This window comes from Mus caroli, unplaced genomic scaffold (genome assembly GCF_900094665.2).
Source record: "Mus caroli unplaced genomic scaffold, CAROLI_EIJ_v1.1 scaffold_9517_1, whole genome shotgun sequence".
In the NCBI taxonomy this organism is placed as follows: Eukaryota; Metazoa; Chordata; class Mammalia; order Rodentia; family Muridae; genus Mus; species Mus caroli.
The window spans coordinates 4,939-26,948 of record NW_018390380.1 but is presented as its reverse complement, the minus strand read 5'-3'; the positions used below and the strand labels follow the sequence as shown (position 1 = coordinate 26,948).

The following is a 22,010-nucleotide window of genomic DNA, read 5'->3' as shown; positions in this document are numbered from 1 at the left end:
GAGATAATGCCTTACAGTTGGATCTCATGGAGGCATTTCCTCAACTGAAGCTCCTTTCTCTGTGATAACTCCAGCTGTGTCAAGTTGACACAAAACCAGCTAGTACAATGAGTAACAGCCATTTGCCATAATTAATTAGGTAGAAGTCATTGAGAATTAACATTATGTAGTACATGAAGAAATTGAGGACACTGAGAACAAGCCTTTATAATTTGACGTGCATATTTCTAGAAATACCAAATTATTGTCTCAAGGTAAAACCTTGAATGGGTTTGTATGGCCAGCTGTTCCTGTGTAAGGCCTATTATCTGCATGGTATACAAATCTGGTGTGGCATGACCCTGAGAGGTCTATCCAGGCAATTCAGGATGACCTCTTAAATGTCCTATAAACGTAATGAATCCTATGTTCTCTTAAATTGAGTTCTATTTGCAAAAATAATTGTAAAATTTGAGAATTAGCAGTATTTAAAAAACGAATAGTTTCAAGCAATTGTAAACCATGGGCTATATATTTGCTATCAGTATACAAATTAAAAGCTTGATTTTTCAACATTTCCTAAACGGTGGCTACAACACACAATTCAATAATATCTGAAGCAGGGGAGAAACTCAAAGAATAAATAGGGAATCCAATCACATATGCTGCTTTCTCATTTGATGAGCCATCTGTAAATTTAGAAAGCACTTTCTCTATTGTCTATATACACAAACTTACAGGAAATGCAATCTCATGCATAGAGGCAATTTTTTTTTTGTTTTTTGTTTTTTGTTTTTTGTTTTTTGTTTTTGGTTTTTTGAGACAGGGTTTCTCTGTATAGCCCTGGCTGTCCTGGAACTCACTCTGTAGACCAGGCTGGCCTCGAACTCAGAGATCTGCCTGCCTCTGCCTCCCAAGTGCTGGGATTAAAGGCATGTGCCACCACGCCCAGCACATAGAGGCAAATTGTAAGAACTTGTCAATTTGCCTGAAACATTTGCACATGCAATAGGCCAAATATCAGAATTCCCAAATAACCAGTGTAATTGCTGTTTGGAATAAAGGGTAAACATTTTATCAGGTTCTTATGACATCATTTCCAAAATACTTTCATGATTCTATTCTACAATTCTGTATTAACACAAGAATGGCTTCATAATAGGCTATTGAAACTTTTCTTGGAGATGAAGAAAGATGAATCCACATTAATGATCCCCTTTGCCAAAGAATTGCTGTGGGCACGAGAGTAGCAGTAACCCAAACAGCCAACAATTGCTCACAGTCTATACAATGTATCTGTTGTTGGCTAATAGATTCCTCTACTTTCTGCTAAGCTATTTGTCCCTCATCAGTTAATTGTCCAGGGGAATTAGAATTTGTATACCCCTGGAGAATATCAAACAGAGGTTTAAGTTTTCCTGGGGTAAGTTTAAGATGAAGTCTTAGCCAATTAACATCTCCTAGAAGCTTTTAGAAGTAAGTAAACTGCTTTTCCTTATTTGAATTTTCTCTGCCACAATTTGTTCAGGAAAGAACTTGTGTCCCAAATATTGAAAAGTATATTGTCTTAGAATCTTTTCTGGAGTAACAACTATTCCCTAAACTTTTAATGCTCATTGTATAAGACCAAAGGCTTGTAGTAAAATGCCTTCAGAAAGATCAGCTAATAAAACACCCTCTATATAATGAATACTATACCATGAAAGATTCAAAGTTCTAACTTCTTGTACTGAAGCAGAAAGAAGATTTTTTAACATAATATGGGGTGGTTAGACATTCCTTGAGGCAAAACTTTCCAATGATATCTATCACTTCATGGGTACCTTAAAATTACAAGCTCTCTAAAAGCAAACCCTTTATAATCATCAGGAATCAGAGGAATAGTGTAAAAACTATGTTTTAAATTTATAATAATCTTATAACTATGTTTTTGAAAGGCAGCTGGTGTAGGTAAGCCAGGTTGTAATGCCTTTATAAGTCCCTAGTTTCATTAATCTTTCATAAATCTTAAGTTTGGAACTTTGTTTTGGATTATTAGAATAACCAATCCCTTGGAGATGAGTTAGCACATCAGCTTCCAGTGTCTATCAATCCTTCAAACCTTTTTTTCTTCAATTATTAATTTAAGGTTAGATCTCTTACTGGTAATACATTGAACCCAGTACACACCAGAGGAACCAAAGCCACCTTGTTCCCTCTCACTCTTAACAAATTTGGGAGGGAGGGGATACAAGAGAACTAAAGCAAGTTGAGCAATTCTTTCGTCAGCAGGTCTGGTAAACACCTTTCTAGGGACTAGTCAGGATGACAAAGACAAAAGGAATGCCACATAAGCTTTCACTGAGCCCACCATGAGCTTTGCCTTAACTCAAATGTAAATGTTTCTTAATCTGGGTCTATTTTCTGAGGCCTGGCTCAATGATTACCCTTCCTGCATGGAGGACAGATTCTAGGGGAGTGATTCTGCAGCCTGTCTATGCCTCTAATTTTTGGACAGTCTTTCCTTAAATGACCTATCCCCAATACTTAAAACATTCCTTATCTCATCGTTGCTGTGAAAGCATTGCTTATACTGTAATCCCCTGCAAGGCAGCAGTCATAGCCAGACCCTGATTGCATGAGGGTCCAATTTCTGTAAAAAGACATGTGCCACACCAAACCCTGTGGAATCTATGTGACAAGTTTCACAGACAGAGGCAATATACTTCAAAATAAGGAGGTCTCTTGGAACAGGTTGTGGAACTCTTGGCCAGAAGAAAATATTGAGCCATAGTTCTCTTGGCAACTTATCTGTTTTATGTTTTCTATTTCATTTTCTAATTTATGAGTTATTCCTGATAGCCTAGGCTAAGATCTTAAATAAGAATAATGGGTAAGAAACCATCCCTTGAGATGGGGTCACTAACATGACCTTATCTCTGGAGAAACCAATACTTTATGAATCATTTACGAAATTATATAATAGTATTGTGACAGATTAAAAACTTTCCCAACAATAAAACTTCATATGGCTACATGTGTGTCACTGGAGGTGGGCTTTGGTATATGGTAAAGAAAGCCTGAAATAAAAAGAATTAAAATAGTTTAAAATTATGCATAAAGCTATCACAGGGTTTTGATCAAGCTTCAAAGTTTAATTCTGTAGCTCCAGCTTATAAAGGGAAGACCACAAAACCCATCTTTTGTTTCAGCTGGATTATGTTGCAAAGCAAGCTCAGCTGGGCAGTCTATTCCCTCTGAGTTCCTGTAGGAAATTGCAGGTGCAGCAAGGCAGACAACTCCACCTAGGTCATAAAACCCATTGTAGCAAGCACTCAAGGTCTGTGACCCTGCTCAAGGATGGGGGAAGGGCATGAAACACTGAAATTCATTAAGAAATTTTTTAAAATTCTATGAACAAATTGCCTGTTTTTTTCAGTTGGTAATATTTTCATTCCCAAGCCTCTTCTGTTTAGTCATATAGCCTTATTTACTTACTTGAGAAATGGTTCTGTCCACAGTCTAAGCATCCTTGAGTTCCCTGTGATTAGGTGTTGCGCTCACCTCGTCCTGCAAGGAAAAACGTAACACGGTCGGATTTTTTTTTTAAACAGCTTTATTGCAGGAACAACTCGATGCTACGGGAACCCCGGGAACCCAGGGAGGACTGCTTATATACACCCCAGCACTGGGGAGGGCTATGTGTCCTCCTGGGATTGGTCAGTCTGCCAGCACTTTAATTTGTATGCACCTGCTCGGGAGGGGTTGGCGCCAGATTCGGGCTAGCGCCTATGCAGTGGCTTTGTTTACAGCGATGGGCGCCATCTTTTAGGCGCCAGCTGCCTACAATCAGGGTCAGCTTCCTGAGTGCTAGGATTCCAGTTATATACTTCCCTTACCTAGACAGTCAGGGAGCTTGTTTTGCATGTATGTATGTATGTATGTATGTATGTATGTATGTGTGTGTATGTTGGTTTGTTTTGCCTGAATGTGTACCAGAAGCATGTAGTTACCTCAGAGGCCAGAAGAGGGTGTTGGATCGCTGGAACTGGATTGTCAGTTGTGAACTGCCATGTGGGTGTTGGGAATTGAACCTGGGTCCTCTGGAAGAGCAGCTCTGGTCTTAACTGCCAAGCCTTGTCTCAAGTTCTTTGGTTTTATTTCTTTTGAGAGGCAGTGTCATGTAACGTGAGCAAGCCTTGAGCTCACCGTATGGCTTAGGATTCCTTTACTTTTGCCCCTCAAGTGGCTGAGCTATGGGGTTTCTTTCCTTGCATGATTCTTTGTGGTTGGCATGTGTGTACATGTGTGGGATTCTGAATGAGAATGGCTCCCATAAGCTTGGTCAATAGTTGGTGCAACTATTTTGGAAGGATTAGGTGGTGTGGTTCTGTTGGAAGGGTTGTGGACAGTATTTGAGGTTTAAAAAGACTTGTCATTCCCATGGTGTCTCTTTGCTTCCTATGTGCAGACCAAGATGTGCACTCTCCACTGTTCCTGCCTCCATGCCTTTGCTCCACCCTATTGACTCTAATACTTTTAAACCATAGGCTCAATTAGTCTTTAATTTTCCATTTTAAGGGTTTTCAAGACAGGGTTTCTCTGTGTACATATATGTTTATATCACTGACTGTCATGGAACTAACTCTGTAAACCAGGCTGGCTTGTACGCGGTTCTAGCTGACTCCCAAGTGGTGAGATTAAAGGTGTGCTCAGCTACCACCTGGCTTTTAATAATTATTTTTGCTTTTCTTTTCGTTTTTTTATTTATTTTTTTTTTTATTTTTATTTTTTTTTTGGTTTTTTCGAGACAGGGTTTCTCTGTGTAGCCCTGGCTGTCCTGGCACTCACTTTGTAGACCAGGCTGGCCTCGAACTCAGAAATCCGCCTGCCTCTGCCTCCCGAGTGCTGGGACTAAAGGCGTGCGCCACCACGCCCGGCTCGTTTTTTTAAAAAAGATTTTATATGTGTTTTTGTTTTGCTGATAAGTATGTCTTTGTGAAGGGTAACATATCTGCCAGAACTGGAGTTACAGTTGTTAGCTGCTCTCTGTGTGCTAGCAATTGAATCCAGGTCCTCTGGAAAAGTAGCCAGTGGGCTTAACTGCTGAGCCTTCTCTCTAGCCCATATGCCATTGATTTAAAAAGTGGTTTGAGAAAAAAAAAGCAGTCAAGAATTCAAAAGAATAGTGAGGAGAGGTATATGGAAATGTTTAAAGGAGGAAGGGGGGAATGGGTAATTATAGTCTCAAAAAGGGTATTTTTAATTTTAACTTTCCTCATGGCTTCTGCAGCAATAAGGTGTCCACATGTCCTAGTCATCTGAGTCAACCCTATAGCCATGAAATGACAGATGTCATAGCCAAGTAGCTTGTACATCTAGTCACAGGTTTTATTTCAGATATAGTTTCTCACGATGTAGCCCTGGTTGGCTTTGAACTAGCTCTGAGGACCAGATTGGCCCCAGAACCCAGATCCTCCCCCTGCCTCTGCCTTCCCAGAGTCAGGATTAAAAGTGCACACCACCATATTTGGCCTCTTCACTGCTTAGCAACACCAAAATCACCAGCCTGTGCTTGCAAATAGACTTTTATTATCATCGAGGAAGAATACACACAACCCACTCAGTTTAAAAGATCAGATGTCAAGATATATGCCATCAGAAAGCTGGGGATGGAATGAGTTGTCATCACTCGAATTATGCTCACATCATCACATAGTGTTTTGTTAATGAAGCTGCCAAAGGGAAAAAAACCAAGATGTCAGTACTCAAATGGTAGTGAGGTTTATCAACTGGTAATTAAAGAACTGTCTTTTCATCACAGTCTTGAATCTGTTTAAAACTTTTTTTTTTTTCCTTTTCTGAGGCAAGGTTTCTCTGTATAGCCCTGGCTGTCCTGGAACTCATTTTGTAAACCAGGCTGGCCTCGAACTCAGAAATCCACCTGCCTCTGCCTCCCAAGTGCTGGGATTAAAGGCGTGCGCCACCACTGCCTGGCTGTTTAAAACTTATACATACACTCACAACAAATAAGTATTTAAATGTGTACACTCGTGTGTGTGTGTGTGTGTGTGTGTGTGTGTGTGTGTGCCTGTGTGTAACTGAGTGGGAAATTGCCTATGTGCTCATGCCAGTGTGTGTGTATGTGTGACTGTATAAATGTGTATGTGTGCCTGTGTGTCTGGATACATGGATGTGTGCCCATGTGTGCCTGTATGTGTGTGTGTCCCCAAGTGGGTGCATATGCTCCTATCCATGGAGTGTGTAGATAATAACTTATGCAAATCAGTTCTCTCCTTTCACCAGTAGGTTCCAAAGACTGAACTTGTCAGGCTTGGTGACATTGCCTAAACTGCTGAGCCATCTCAGGTTAATTTTGAGTGACTGTGCACATTGGCAAAGGACGACTATCGTCCATAGCGTGAGTTCCAATCCCAGCCCCCTGCAATAGACCTCTGCCCCATTTCTCAATTCTCAGTTTTTCAGTATATTACCTAGCTGAAGAATGGAGAGAGCAGCAGGGTGTGATGCCACAGACCTGTAAATCAATTCGACTTAAGAGTTAAGGACAGGGAATTGACAGAGTTTGAGGTTAGTCTAGGCTACATAGAGTGACCTTGTCTCAGAAAAAAACCCAAAGATTTAATTTATAATTTTAAAATTGAGTTCTGTTCCCTTTGCCAAACTTGGTCCACTCAGGGTGAATATAGCAGTGCATCCCCTCTGCAGTAGGGCTGTGAGATGGTAGGGCTCCTGTCAATCATTCTGTTCTTTACGACAGAGAAAAACGTCTAATAGATCACTCAGGAGCTCCTAAGTGTGAGGCCTGCCCTGGGCAATGACACAGCCTCTGCCTGTGACCTTGCAGACTCTAGCTGAAACCTGTTGTCCACACCCTTATTCTTCTTTTTGTGCTGAGGTGGTAAAAATGTCACCCCTACCTCCCTGCACCTGGCATGTGGAGGGCACAGCAAAACTTCCTGAAAATTTGGGGAACAGTTCATTATCAGAGTTCATCCTTTACATGTGGAAGACCCTGGATTCACTCCCTCAGTCTACAGAGAATCAAATCAGATTAAGCCCAAATACATTAACCTCCAACCATTTATTTATACTAGATCCAAAGGACTGGTGTGAAGGTGTCAGTCAGATCCCCTGGAACTGGAGTTACAGACAGGTGGGAGCTGCCATGTGGATGCTGGGGATTGAACCCAAGTCCTCTGGGAGAGCAGCCAGTGCTCTTAACAGCTGAGTCATCTCTCTCGGCCCAGAAATGTTTTAAAATTAATGTCCAGTTTAAGTCAAGAAGGAGAGCTTACCTTTGCTGTGGTAGCCTTCTCCTGCTTTGCAGATGATAACACCTATTGAGCTGCCGGCATCTCTCCTCCCACGAGTACACAATCAAAGAGCCATTGTTAAAGGTGACAATGACATAAATGGGGTCCTTCAAAGAATACCCAAATGTGAGTAGGCTGGAGTCAATATCAGATCAAAAGACAGGGAGAGGGCCTAGGAGATGGCTTATCAGGTAAAGGTACTTGCTGAGCAAGCCTGGTGCTCTGGGCCCTTGTAAAGGTAGAAAGAGAGAGACTAACTCCAGGAAGTTGGCCTCTGGCCTCTACAAGTGATCACACACAGACAAATGCACATGTGCACACCCCAACAGTATAAAGTTTAAAAAAAATGTAAATCTATTTTTTTTAAAAAACCCCACTGCAAGGGAAACATTGCAAACTTACCATCCAGAGTCTCAAGATCCAGTCTGTGTAGTACATGATTGTCTGCAGATAGACACCTTTTATGTTGAAGAGCAAGAGAGAGGATCCAGTTGAACAAACAATCACATCCTTACCACTAACTCCAAACCATTTTGGTCTCCCCATATTATCTGGCACTGAGAAGCTTGCAACGAATTGTTCTGTTTCAAACAAACAGAAAATACAGAGGCATTATTTTCATTCATTTAAGTAAGAGCAATATCCTTAATGCTTACTGAAAAGCATATCCCTCCTTCCATGGTATGCTAGTCTGAAAGAGACAATGAAAACAGTCCATTGGTCTGACAAGTCCATGTCCTGACAAGGTCATGACCTTGGCCATGGAAGGGCAGGCTATGACACAGGGATGGTGTGGACAGTCAGTAGCACAAACATTGGAAAGACAACTGTACTGGGAAAGGACAGTAGAATCCAGGCCCTAGTGCATGACAGCAATGGTAACATGTCTACCCAAGAGAACCACAGTTCACTAGATTAGTGACCATCAAGCAGGCACAAGTTCACATCTGGCCAAGGAGCCTCCTGCTCCCTTTACAAAAACATCATGTGGAGCATCATCATACGGTGATCCACAATCCAGCACAGTCCAGTGGATCTCCAAATTCAAAGTCACCCAGGTCTATAGAGCATGTTTCTGGTTAGCCACAGAGAACCCTGTCTTCAAAGACTAAAAATACAAAACAAGGTCAAGCATTTATAACTTACTATGACCACGTGCAGGAGACACAGGAGAAATGGCGATTTCTTTTAAAAATTGTTTTTACATTATTATGTTTGTGTAGGTATTCATGCCAGAAGCACACATGTCAGGGAACAACTTGAGGGATTTGGATCTCTCCTCCCTTGTGTGGTACCCTAGAAAATGAACTAGGTTTTCAGGCTTGGTAGGCAAGTGTCTCTATCCTCTAAGCCAGTCCAGTCCTTCTCAATGTCCTAATGCTTCCTATTGAACTTTAATACAGTTCTCATGTGGCAGTTGGGGGTTCAGCCCAGCCATAAAGTTATTTTCATTGCTACTTCATCATGATAATTTTGTTACTGTTATGATTCATGAGTTAAGTATTTTTGAAGATAGAAATTTGCCATAGGGTTCAGGGCCCATAGGTAGAGAACCAATACCCTAAGCCATTTTGCCACTCCATAATATAGCTCTTTATGGCATCTCATTTGTTGTTTTTTGCTTTTGAGGCTTGGTCACTCTATACATCCCTGGCTAACCTCATACTCCCTGCATAGATCAGGCTGGCCTGGAAACCAGAGAGCTATGCCTGTGTCTCCTCCTGAATGCTGGGATTAAATGGGTACACTACCATTCTTGGATTATTTTTTATTTTTATCCATGTGGATGGGGGTGTGGGTGGATATGTGTGTACACATCCTTGTGTGTATGTGCATGTGTGTGTATGCACACATTTATGTGGGTGTATGCATGCATGTGCACATGATAAACTATCTTTTCAGCTCCATCTTTCTGTTTGTGAGACAGCAGCCTCTGTGAAGCTTTCCTGACTCAGTCTCCTGATTTGGGCATGTGCCATCATGTGTGGCTTAAGAACATTTTAAGTTTTACCTTTAACAGTTATTTTGTTCTGGATATCTTTCAGCTTCATATCAAATGTGATAAACTTTGTGATCTTTCGGGTACGACGTATGGACATCAGGGTTATCCTGTCTTCCATTCTTGGGGTCCAGAAGGCTCTTTGGCATAATGAAAATTTGAGAATGGTAGACACAGGGGCAGAGAATTCTGATGTCCTCAGTAAGCTGTCCATGTAAAACACCTGCAGAGAGTATTGCCCAGGGGAATCAATGAAGAGTAAATCTCTGCAGCCTGGCACAAGCACACTCAAGACAAGGGGCTTTCAAAATAAACCCAGGAGTGGCTGCCTCTGTTCTTCACCCACGACAGGGTGGAGCAGTCATTGTTCTCACTCAGAGTTGGAATAACTCACCGTCTTCCTGCCCCTCCCATCATATTCAGAGTCATAATGGAGTCCCTGACCCTGGTCAAAGGGCGCCTTGGTCAGCCTACTGCAATGGATGCCTCAGGCAGAACATGGTTAAGTACATTTTCCCTGTGCAGAGGACCAGTCCAACGCTGTCCTGGACTATTGTTTTAAATGAGGCATTGAGACTGTCATAGTGTAACCCAGGCTGTTTAATAATATATCAATGTATAAAACTAAATAAATATGCTTGGGCCTTAAGGAGTACTTGACCTCTGAGCAGACCATCGCTCTCACAGTACCTAGAAACCAGGCACCAGAGAGCTGGCAGTTAAGAGAGAAGAGTCTATAAAGCACTGGGTATGGTAGCACTTACCTGGAATCCATCAGTCACTGGTGGGTGTTTAAGCCATTGATAGAAAATTGCTTTGAGTTTAGGGCCAGGAAAGTTGTCTTGGAACTTTCACCTGCCTTCATCCTTTGGCTGAGCCATATTTCAAGGACACTTCATTAATAGATATTTGCCATTGTGACTCGTTACATGACTGCTTCCAACACATTATTCTTTCCTGACTCTAGGAATGGCTTAAGATAGGGCTTAGGAGAGGGGGAGTGGTCTGCCCGGACCTCCCTGAGGGCTCAACCTTTCCAGTGTTTCCCACTTTCACCCTGGAGTTGCTAGAACACACCTACCTACCTTTGGCAAGATATGTAGGTGTTTCCTATTCAGAAAGATCCATTTCTTCTGAGGAGAGCAGCTGAGTTCATTAATACTGCATTGGAATACATTGAGTTTGGAAATGAGGTGTAAATCTGGAATCCTAAAGATGTACAGGTTACCCAAGGTATCGCCTGCCTGAAATCAGAGCAGCGGCACCTGGTTAGTGGGGAAAGGTTAAGCATGGAGGAAGCAGTGTCATCTGCTCTGAGATTCACCACTGTGTCTTCAAGTCCTGTAATGAGATCCAAAGCTCTAACCAGGAGAGTCATTATGATGTCTGTGAGTTAGACCACACTGGCCAGTTCTAGGCCAGACAGAACTACATCATGAGACTCTGTCTCAAACAAATGAGGTAGGAATTGTGTAAAGATTTTCCAATCTCTAAAACACTTTTCCCCAGGACTCACTGGGACATCAACATTATCCTTTTTTCTCAATATCTGATAATCCATTTCTCTCTCTATTGTCCCTATGCAAATTAATGGGTTCAGCAATAATAAACATTTGAAATAGAAGAAGATGTAAAATCACTTAGAAAAATTGTGTATGTGTTTGTGTGCTTGTTATATATATATATATATTTATGTATGTGTATGTAGATTACATATCTGGGCATACATGGAAACCAGAGAAGACTGCCAGGTATCCTGTTAGATCACTCTTCTCCTGATTTCCTGAGAGAGTCTCTTATTGAACCTGGAGCTAGGCTGGCTTGGCTACCAGCAGTCTAGTCCTAGTGACCCTTGTGTTTCCTTCCCCTACAATACTGGGGTTAAAGGCACATTTAGCCACATCCCACTTTTTATGTGAGTGTCAGGGATTTGAACTCAGTTCTCCATGCTTGCACAGAAAACACTGCTACCCACTGAGCCACCTCTCCCCAGATCCCAGGAAAGAATTTTAAAATGACATTTTAAAGAGAATGGCTTAAGGAAATGTACATGAAATAGGTCAAAGGCTAAGGGATGGCCATGTTTATGGTATACTGTGATTGACTCTCAGGGTTTGCAGAGACTCTAAGAAGGAAAGTTGAGATTTGACAGTAATGAGACCTAAAATTGGCAAGTGTTTGGTTCTGTGTTACTATTCCAGATAAGGGGGTCACTTACCAAGACAATCGGGCCATCCTTGGTAAAGACAGCTTTCAGCAATTTACATGGAGATTCCAGGTTGCTAGTTGCCAGAGCTTCACTGTTGTGACAGTCCCACAGTTTGATAGTTGATTGAATATCTACAGTGATTGCAATGTGCAATTCAGGGAGGGTAGTCAACAGCTTGATACCGACTTGCTGTACTGGACTTACCCAGGTCAAAACACCCTGGGGAACAAGAGCATCATCATGTCTGAGCACCTCTAGTTCAACTGCTTTCACTCACCAGCTTTATTTGGAAGCCTTGTCCAGTCTGGAACCCCTTCTTACTTACAAGAAAATATGAAAGTTCTAAGCATCCCTCACTGGACATGGTAGCACAGGCCTAGAATCCCAGCCCAGGGAGGCAGAGGCAGGAAGATCACTAGCAGCTTTAGGCAAGTCTGGTCTACAATGTCAAGTTGCAGGCCAGTTGGGACTATATTACAAGACTATCTCAAAAAAGAAAAAGAAACCCAGGGCTGAAGAGATNGCTCATCCATTAAGACCACCAGGTGTTCTTAACCAAAGGACCAGGGTTCAATTCCTAGAACACACATGGCAGCTCACAGCTGTCTGTAACTGCAGTTACAGGGCATCTGACACCCTCAGAAGGACTTACATGCAAGGAGAATACCTATGAACATAAAAATAAAGAGAAACACAAAGAAGAAAACAAACATCTAGATTATTTGTGGCAGGAATGGACAGGAAAACAGAACACATGCATTATGCTCAGAGGCAAGCACACACTCACTGTACAGACAAGAAAGAAGAACATGGCCGCCGAGATGGCTCAGCAGGGAAGGGTACCTGCCACTAAACCTGATGACAGGAGTTCAATCCCAGGAACCACATGGAAGGGGAGAACCAATTCCAACAAACATGTGTGAAGAACAATCAGCAGCTCTGTGCTCAGAGCCATTTTACCTTTTACTAACAGTGCAGCAGGAAGCATGGGCCTGTCATCAATTCTAGTGGGGCTATGCTTGTTTTTTGTTTCTTTGTTTTGTTTTGTTTTTTCTTTTTTGGTTTTTGAGACAGGGTCACTCAGTCACACTATACCCCTAGCTATACTAGAACTCTCTATGTAAACCAGTATGGCTTCAAAGTCACCTGCCTCTGCCTCCTGAGTGCTGGAGTTAAAGGCCTGGGCCACCACTTCTGCCAGTATTAACTTAAAAACGTGAAACAAAACTATTCACAGTGAATCGATTTCATCACTGGTTATTGTATCATCAGTTCTTATACATTTCAAAGGAACAAGACCTTTTCTTCCACGGTTTTCTTTAGCTTAAAAAGAAAATTCAAGGGGCAGAAGAGATGGCTCAGTATTTGAGAGCACTGGTTGCTCTTCCAGAGGTCTGGAGTTCAATTCCCAGCAACCAAATGGTGGCTCACAATCATCTATAATGGGATTTGATGCCATCGTTGGGTATGCTGATGAACACCCCTTTAGAGCAAATAAAATGAATAAGTGTTTCAAAAAATCTCTCTCTCTCTCTCTCTCTCTCTCTCTCTCTCTCTCTCTCTCTCTCTCTCTCTCNCACACACACACACACNCNCACACACACACACACACACACACACACACACACACACACACTACCACCAGCACGCACACACACATACACACTACCACCAGCATCATTGATGACAAAAGGTCAAAAGAATAATTAAATTTAGTGTAATATTAGAGGCAGCAATCAATATAGTCATTTCTAAGCGCTAGCTCCATTTGTATGAATATTATTAATAACCTCTCCGTCCCTCTAAATGTAATCTTCCCTTTGAGTCAATCTCTCACTAAAATGTGACTCCCACTTTGACTCCTTTAAAAGGCAACCTGTTGAAGGCCTTATTACCATGTAGCACATGACTCAGTCTCACAAGGTTGAGATCCTGCTCCACTCCTGGCTCCCTCTGCCAGGTACGATGATGACGCACCACTGGATCCTGCCTAGCACTTAGGAGGCAGAGGTAGGAGGGTCCCCATGAGTCTGAGGTTAGCCTGGACTGCAGAGTGACCTCTACAAGGGCCTGATATTATCTTAAATAACCTCCTCCTAGAATCACCCGCCTAAAAACAAAAACAACCTCCCCCCAAACCTCCAATCCGACAATCATCTGGTTCACTATGTTACATTTTTACTCTGATGTAGGAAACAATGTTTATAAACATTGAGACCTTGTCTAACAAAATAAAAATCCTTGGCTGCATGTGTTGGGCCATTCCTTTAGTCCCAGCACTCAAGAGGCAGAGGAATGCAGATCTGTTGAGGTGGAGGCTAGTCTGTTCTGCAAAGTTCCAGGCCTAAAGGGTAGGACTAAAGAGTAAGACTATCTCCTAGACAAACAGAACCAACCAATCTCAAGAATGAATTAATGTTCAATCTATTAGGCTCTATTACCTCTTAAAATAAAAAAAAAAGTTGAGAAAACGAAGGATAATCAAGAAACACACATTGAAGTTTTCAGCATTCACCTGGTTTTCTCCTACAAAGGTTCAGCAGCAGTCTGCCTCTTAAGTCAGAGCACACAAGAGAAAAAACTCTTGCATAATCCACCAGGGACTGCATAGTGGGAATCTGGTGTCATAACGCTGAGACAAGCCTGGAATAATGTCCTCAAGAGCCATAGGCATGACCAGTCCTGTGTTCTTTCCCATTGGTACTAGGGTCCCCACCATCCCTCTCCCAGGGCATCCTATGTGCCCTTAGCACTCACAAAACCATAGAGAACAGAGATTCTCTACCTACACAGGTGGAGCTGCCACAGCTCTAGCCATGATTCTTACTCTAAGACACAAAGACCAGGATGGTCCCATGAGAACTATGCTCAGTGCAAGCCACACCCTTTTTATGTTTAGCTCCTGCGGGGAGATACCTAAAAACCCAGTTAGTCACTATCAGAGAAAGAGGCATATGGAGAACAGCTGTGTCAATTGCACAATCTCCCAAGAGAGCACAGCTCCACTTTGCTGCCCAGTCAAGGAGTGGGGGCCCATTCTCCTAGTGCCATAGCCAATGAGGTCAGGGCCAGCTTGACCGACTACCACAGGTAGTGAATTGAGGGAGGGCATCACCCCCACATCCATGCCAGCAGATTGCCTCTTAGCACATCCGTAGAGCATTCCCTAATCAATCATCAATGTGGGAGGACTCAGCCCACTGTAGGCAGTGCTACTGCCAGGCTGGTGTTTCTGGGTGGTATAAGAAAGCTAACTGAGGGGCTGGAGAGATGACTCAATGGTTAAGAGCACTGACTGCTCTTCTGAAGGTCTTGAGTTCAAATCTCAGCAATCACATGGTGGCTCACAACCATCCGTGATGAGATCTGACACCCTCTTCTTGAGTGTCTGAAGACAGCTATAGTGTACTTACATAAAATAATAAATAAATCTTAAAAAAAAAGAGTGCTTACTGCTGACCACCAGGGCTATACAGAGAAGCCCTGTCTCGAAAAAACAAAAACAAAAACAAACAAAAAAAAAAAACAAAAACAAAACCAAAAACAAAAAACCAAAAACCAAAAACCAAAGAAAGCTAACTGAGCAGGCCATGGAGATCAAGCCATAAAGAATGATCAACCCTCCATAGCCTCTGCTGCAGTTTCTACCTTAGCCTTCTCTGATGGACTATAAAGGACTTAGAGTCCTTTCTTCCAAGTTACTTTTTTGGCCCAACACAGCAACAGAAAGCCCACTAACACACAAACGTGTAGCCAACCTGTATTATGTGGTAAGTTTAGTTCTCAGGACTCTCCAAATATCCAAATGAGATCAAGTTGGGTTATGGGATCTCTGACCCATAGCTTTTCTCAATTAGAGAAAAGCTATTATTCCTTAGGAACGTATGAAACCAGTTCCCATCTGCAAAAGAGAACTTTAGCCTTGTTTTTCTTACTGTCATAATGTTACAATGTACTCTCTTTATTTACTAGATACATTCTACAACAAAGGAACACAGATTGTCTAACTCAGACATACTCAATAGATACTGGCTTTCATCCTTGTCAGAATTCTGCTAAATGTTTTTTATTTTTTAACTTTTAAATTTTTTTTTTTTTTTTTTGGTTTTTCGAGACAGGGTTTCTCTGTGTAGCCCTGGCTGTCCTGGAACTCACTCTGTAGACCAGGCTGGCCTCGAACTCAGAAATTTGCCTACTTCTGCCTCCCGAGTGCTGGGATTAAAGGCGTGCACCACCACACCCGGCTCACTCTGCTAAATGTTTTAACTTACTATAATACATGGAGACTTCCAAATCCTGACAAGGAACCCCTGTCCTCCAAGATTTCTGAGTGACATGGGCACAGTGACAAGACTGCCTAGAGTGTGGTAGGATAACCACTGAGAATCACTGCTCCATTGCCATGCCTGATGCCAGGGCTTGGCCTACACTGTGGACAAACAGAGGGATACTCAGGTAGTTAAATGTCTAATATTGACTATGACAAGTGAGTTATTTCTCCCATGCCCCTCCCCCACAGGAAAAAGCTTCTTACATTCTGGGCCTGATGGCCAGACTACCTCTGACAGAGTCAAGATGGAATTGTCCACTGCAGGTCCCACCAGATGGATGACTCTATTGTCTCCAAGGGAAACAACTGAGCTGACAAGGTAGCCAGAGCTAGATTTGTCTCACCCACCATGAACACGCTTCTACTCCTCAACGGTCATTACTTCTTTGACATCCTCCCTCATAAATAACACTAAACTCTAATTCTTTTGTCTTATGCTACAGACCCTGAGTTTGGCCTCCCAACTCTTTAATGTCACACAACCTGGCTGCTTTAAAGATTTCTAGCTATGTGTACCCCCTGGAACTAAATCATAAGCTTACACCTTCTCTATTGAACCTGTCAAGAAAGCTTACTTCACCTTTCACCAGCTGCCCTGACTCTGGTGTTACCCTGACCCCATACATTATTTTCTCTATCATTCTTAACTCTAGACTGAAGTTGTTTCTCATACTAAACAACATAATCAATTATCATATTCACATGGTCAAAATGTTAAGTTTCCTTTCATTTGTCTTTTAAATGTAAAGTTAAAATGTTTCTCATTATCATAAATTCACACACACACACACACACACACACACACACACACACACACGTATAGTCTCCCAGATAGAAGGAAAAATCCCTTCTTGCTCCTCCTGCTCCACAAAAGGTTTTTGTCTTCCTTAAACTCATCTTAAAGAGTGTCAATGCTGTTAACAGATTAATCTGTTTGTAAACTTATAAGCTCCAGTATACCCAATCAGTTCCACCTCTCATGGACCACACAGATTCCATCTAGATAAGCACACCTGCCAATCAATAGCCTAAGTTTCTACCTGTTAACTATTCCAGGGGCTGGGATTCCTCTCCTATTACCTGGGATTGGGACTCGTCTCACCCCAACCACCAAGACCTAAGGGTTTCAAATGTATACCTAAGAAAGTTTTTTTTTTTTTCTCCCAAATGTACTTAACTTTATTCTCTATCTTTAATATAAAAAGTGTTCAAGTGTCTTGCTAAGTCCAGCCATTTATTCAAAATCTACATCCAGGACAGCTCCAGAGAAGCAACCCACAGATGTGTCAGCGCCTGCTCTCACAGACACTGATGCTTCTACTGGACCTGCTCCTTCCTACCCACAGATGGTACCACAGATCCTGCACAGCAAGGAAACAAGAGACTCTCCTAAGAATAGACCAACACCTGATCCCCATTTTCTTAGTTTTCCCAGACATGTCACCCCAAAGTCAGCGGGAAGCAGCTAAAGATCACAAGGACCCTATTCCTACTTCACCTCCACCTCTTTCTAGTTTCTCCTTTTTAAAATTAAACCAAAATGGAGGGTGTTCAAATTCCTTCTGTGCTCCATCCAACAGTTACCTGGCAAAAGCCAGCTAGGCCTGGCTTGCTATAAAAGAGGCTGTTTAGCCCCTCCTCAATCTCTTTGCCCTTCCTGTCTGTCTCCTTTCTCTCCCTAACATCATTTGCCCTCTTTCCCATCCTTCCTTTTCCCCCTGTCTGAACATTTTCTGACTGGCCTCTTCTCTCCTCTTTCTTTCTCTTTCTCCCTTTCTTTCTCTCCAGCTTTCTCTCTCTACTTCTTTCTCAACTCACATTCCCATGCCCTAAATATACTCTATTCTGCACTATACCCATCGTATGTCTCCTGCCTCAGGGGAAGGGATGCCTCAGAATGTGCTTGCCCACCGATTCACCACTCCCACCTCACCATACTTTGCTCTACAAAACATATCCTGGTCTTTTAAAGAACAGAACACAGTCTACTTCTTTCTCTGTCTGCTCTGGACTCTTCTAGTTTCCTGTGGCCTTTCTTTCATATCTATAATAATAATTAAAAAAAAAAAAACCCTTGTCATGTCCTTGAGCAGTACTGTTGACAGTTTCTTTAGTGTAACCCCTCAAATATCATAGACATCCCAAAGCATTTCTAGCAAAATCAGGAACAAGACAAGTGTATCCACACTTTCTACTCTCACTGAATATAGTCCTGTTTTAGCTAGAATAGTAAAACAAGAGAAGCAAACAAAAGAGATTCCAATAGGAAAGAGAAGCCAGAGTTTCCTCATTTGCAGACACTATGAGCCTGTTCTTAGAGACCTCAAGATAAACTTGCAGTAAATTAAAGGGCTTCAAAGTTAACATAGAAAAGAAATCAGGGCCCTTCCCATGTAGTGCTAAACAAAGTGAAGAAGGATGAGGGAAGCCTTCCCATTCACAGCAGCCTGGAACACCACCCTGAAGGGCCCTGTGGGCATGGTATGCTCTTTTGATCCCAGCAGGCACAAGTTAGCAGATCTCAGAGTTCAAGGCCAGCCTGGTCTACAGAGCAAGTTTTCCCTCAAGGCTCTTACAAAGTGAAACCCGGTTCCAAACAAGAAAAACAACAACAAACAAACCCTGATGGTTCAGCAGTACAGAGCAATTAATGCTCTTGCAGAGGACCCTACTTGGGTTCCCAAAGCCTACACAACACCTGACAGCCTCTGGCCTCTGCCAGCTGGCACAAACTATAAACACAGGCACACACATATATAAAATAAAAAATATATCTTAAAAGAGAATACCTAGGAGTAAACTCAACCTTGTATGAGAACAGTCTCTATGATGAAAACTTTGGAACACTGACAGGCCCTGCACAGATGGCTTAGCAGAGGACCCGAGTTCAGTGCCCACAGGCCCAGTGCCCACAGCTTACAGTCATCTGCAACTACAATTTTTAAGGGACCTGACATCCTCTTGTGACCTCCACAGGCAGCAGACACACATGGATCACACATACATATGTAGGCACAGAAAACACTCATACATAGAAAACAATTAAATCTAAAAATAGAAAATAAAAATGAGAAGAGGGGGAAAATCAGATGTGGTGGTGCAAACTTTTGACCTGAGCATATGGGAAGCCAAGGTAGGTGGATCTATACAGGGACTTCTAGGACAGCCAGGTCTGTACAGGGGGGTCCTGTCTCATCATCACCAAACAACAATAAGAGGACATCAGAATTCATATGCAGGTAACTTTTGCTACTAATTGGCCAGACTCACCTCCTGAATATCCCAGGTAGAGATCCTGTTCACAGAAGTCACCATACAGACGACTGGCCTGCCTTGTCCCTTTCTTGTTAAGCCACGGCCTGAGATATAACATGGATGTGCCCGAACTCCTGCAAGGAAACCCCAACAATAGACGGACACAAAACAGTTGAGGGACAACTCAGACTGAAGAAGGTATGTTTTACTTCCCTCTGCCATGAAGAAGGCTTGGATAACAGCTGTGGAAAGGATGAAGCAAGAGGCAGCCAAGCACACTGCAGGCTGGTCATTAGTTCAAATACATTCATTCTTTAGTCTGTTTCTATAGATACAAAATGCGTTCTGGGGGCTGGGGCTGTAACTCCTGGGCAGAGTTCTCTGTTCTGTTGCTAGAGGCCTATAAACCATAACCCGGTACTCATTTGGATGCAGAAGGACCTGAAATTCAAGGTCATTTTTGTTTGCTACATGAAGGGTTTGAAGTCAGCCTGTGGTTTAGGACGTCCCCTCTTTAGAAAGAATAAAAGAATGAAAGAAAGGAACAAAGGAATGAAGGAAGGAAGGAAGGAAGGAAAAAAGGAAGACAGAAAGGAAGGGAAGAAGAAAGGAAGGAAGGAAGGAAGGAAGGAAGAAAACAAAGAAAAGAAAGAATGAATGAAAAGACAGAAAAGAAAAGAAATAGCCAGGTGTAAACATGTACCAGTCCCAGTGAGGGCAAGCGGCACTTCTTGAGTTTGAGGACAGCTTAATCTACAGATCAAGTTCAAGTCTAGCCACAGCTATATTGTGAGACCTTATTTCAAAACCAACAGAAAAGATAAGATTCTTCCAAGAAGGAGAACAGAATCCACAAAGTTGTCTTCACACACACACACACACACACACACACACACACACACACACACACACAGTGTGGCATGTACACACATCACATACACCTACACTAAAAATAATAAAAGTAAAAAATTTAAAAGTATATCTCCACCGGAAAACTGTTCAGAGGAAATTTTTTTGAAAAACATAAATACTAAATTATATTTGGTAATTTCTCCCACTAAATTCTCTCTATGCTCTGGGAAGGGTACAGAGCCTTCAGGGAAAGGGAACGATAGGGCTGGTTTTACGATGTTGAGCAACCACTCAGCAGATCACAGATTGGTTCCATGGCTGTGCTAGCACAGCAGCCCCATCCTGTTAAACTTCAATTCCTTTCCTCTTATTAAAGAGAATGCAGGACTGCACAGACTGGGAAAAACCAAGTGTGCATCGCTTCTAGGTACCCAAGCCCATACCATAATCCGCAGGAATTTCCTTATAAATGAAATCTTCTCGAATTGCCCGGGACTTGGCATGTTCTTGCCGTGTTCGGAAAACGAAGAACTCCTTCCATGTCTCTGTGCCCAGGAGCTGTAGGGTAACCATGCCACAGAAGAGCCATCTTTTCTGACACAACTTCCTGCAATGCACAGTTGCAATCCCATCAGGCTGACCTCAGTCATCTCACTTTAGAGCCATGGTTACAGTGTGCAAACTTCACTAACCATCTTCATGTGGCAGAGGTCTAGGTCCAGAATCAGAAGGCCTCTTCTTCCCTCTCAGCCCCATCTTGTCCCCTCTTCCCATCCCACCCTTCCCCTCTCCTTACCTCCACAGGACATCACTGCTTGCAAGTTCATTCCAGTTCTATGGAAGAGAAAAGAATCAAACCAACAACTCCCTCCCTCTCCTGGTCTCAATTTGTTCTGGGCTGGGCCTACACAGGTTAATGAAACACAGTCCTAGCTCTCCTGGCCCAGCCAGCCTGGGGAGACATACCCTAGCAAACACAAGTCACCTTGTGAGCCCTCAGAGAAGGAGGGCCAGGCTCAAAGGTCTGACATGGAGTCTCAAGGATGCTCGTACCAGCAGCACATCTCCACACTGCAGCTTGTCCTTTTCATTTAGCAGAATTTTGTTTTAAATTCCTGTCATTGAGTCTGACCCAAACTTCTAATCATCTTGCTTCTACCTCCCAAGTGCTTCAATTACAGGTGTGTGCCTCCATTCCTACCTCATTTAACCAGATTTGAGGTCTTCAGAGTGGATAATGCTAACCCATGAGCCCTAGATGTATCTGTTTGCATTCTGTAGGATGGAGCTCCTGTTGGTCAAGAGAAGCAGCTGAGTCCCTAAGACACTAATGTGTCAAAGCTGAGTAGACAGGTCTGCATAAAGTAAGTTTAAGGAGGGGAAAAAAAGGAAGGGAGAAAGGAAGGGAGGAAGGGAGGGAGAGAGGGAGGGATTGAAGGAGTGAAGGAGGATGCCAGGCTGTGTGAGTGTGGTGCTGGGGTAGCTGAGACCCCAAGACTGAGTGGGAAAGGCCGAAGGGGCCTTATGTAGGATGCACCAAATGGAAGAGTTCAGCCAAGGAGCTTTTACCTTGTTCACTTGGGCAGCCTGTAGCAAACTGTAGGCATCCAGATAGGAGAGGATTTTCAGCATAGGCACATCAGGCAAATGGACCTCCATCTTCAGTGGCCTAAGTCTACACTGACTCTTCTTTCTCCTCCCCAGCTTGCTCTGATTTTAAAGACTTGGCCAAAGATTTAGCAGGATTGCCAACCACAGGTCATCAGGCTTTGGTTGGAGCAAGCTGCAGCTGTGTAGACTCTCAGCCTGTCCCCCTGCCCCCTCTCACTGGAACCCGATGCACTCAGCTGAGAGTGCTCACACCTGAACTCACTCCACAGTGATATTCATTGCATAGATGAGCTCAACAACCCCTTCCTGGCACTGTGGAGACCAAAAGCACACGATCTGGAACAGCCTGGATTGATGATGTACTTGTCAGAACTTTCCAGAAAATCCGGAGTCATTCACTAATTTTCAACAGGTTCAATTTCAATTGCTTATGTGAAGTCCGCTAGGTTCCTCCAAATT

The 22,010-nt window shown here is 42.8% G+C and overlaps 1 protein-coding gene across 2 annotated transcripts; it reads right to left on the bottom strand.

Annotated features, from left to right (window-relative positions):
• Positions 1-5,535: 5,535 nt before the first annotated feature.
• LOC110288619 (F-box/WD repeat-containing protein 15-like) lies at positions 5,536-21,625 on the bottom strand. Of its 2 annotated transcripts, XM_021154915.1 has the most exons (10): positions 21,510-21,625; positions 20,737-20,774; positions 20,384-20,547; positions 19,104-19,222; positions 11,513-11,722; positions 10,380-10,538; positions 9,307-9,517; positions 7,698-7,876; positions 7,278-7,402; positions 5,536-5,693 (listed from the first exon to the last, which is right to left on the bottom strand). In XM_021154915.1, the coding sequence occupies exons 1-10, from the start codon at positions 21,597-21,599 to the stop codon at positions 5,582-5,584; spliced, it is 1,407 nt and encodes a 468-aa protein (XP_021010574.1). In that variant the 5' UTR covers positions 21,600-21,625; the 3' UTR covers positions 5,536-5,581. The 2 variants fall into 2 exon arrangements, with proteins under 2 accessions (XP_021010574.1, XP_021010575.1); XM_021154916.1 differs by lacking the exon at positions 20,384-20,547 and having other exon boundaries at positions 5,557-5,693; positions 21,510-21,615.
• Between the last annotated feature and the right edge of the window lie 385 nt (positions 21,626-22,010).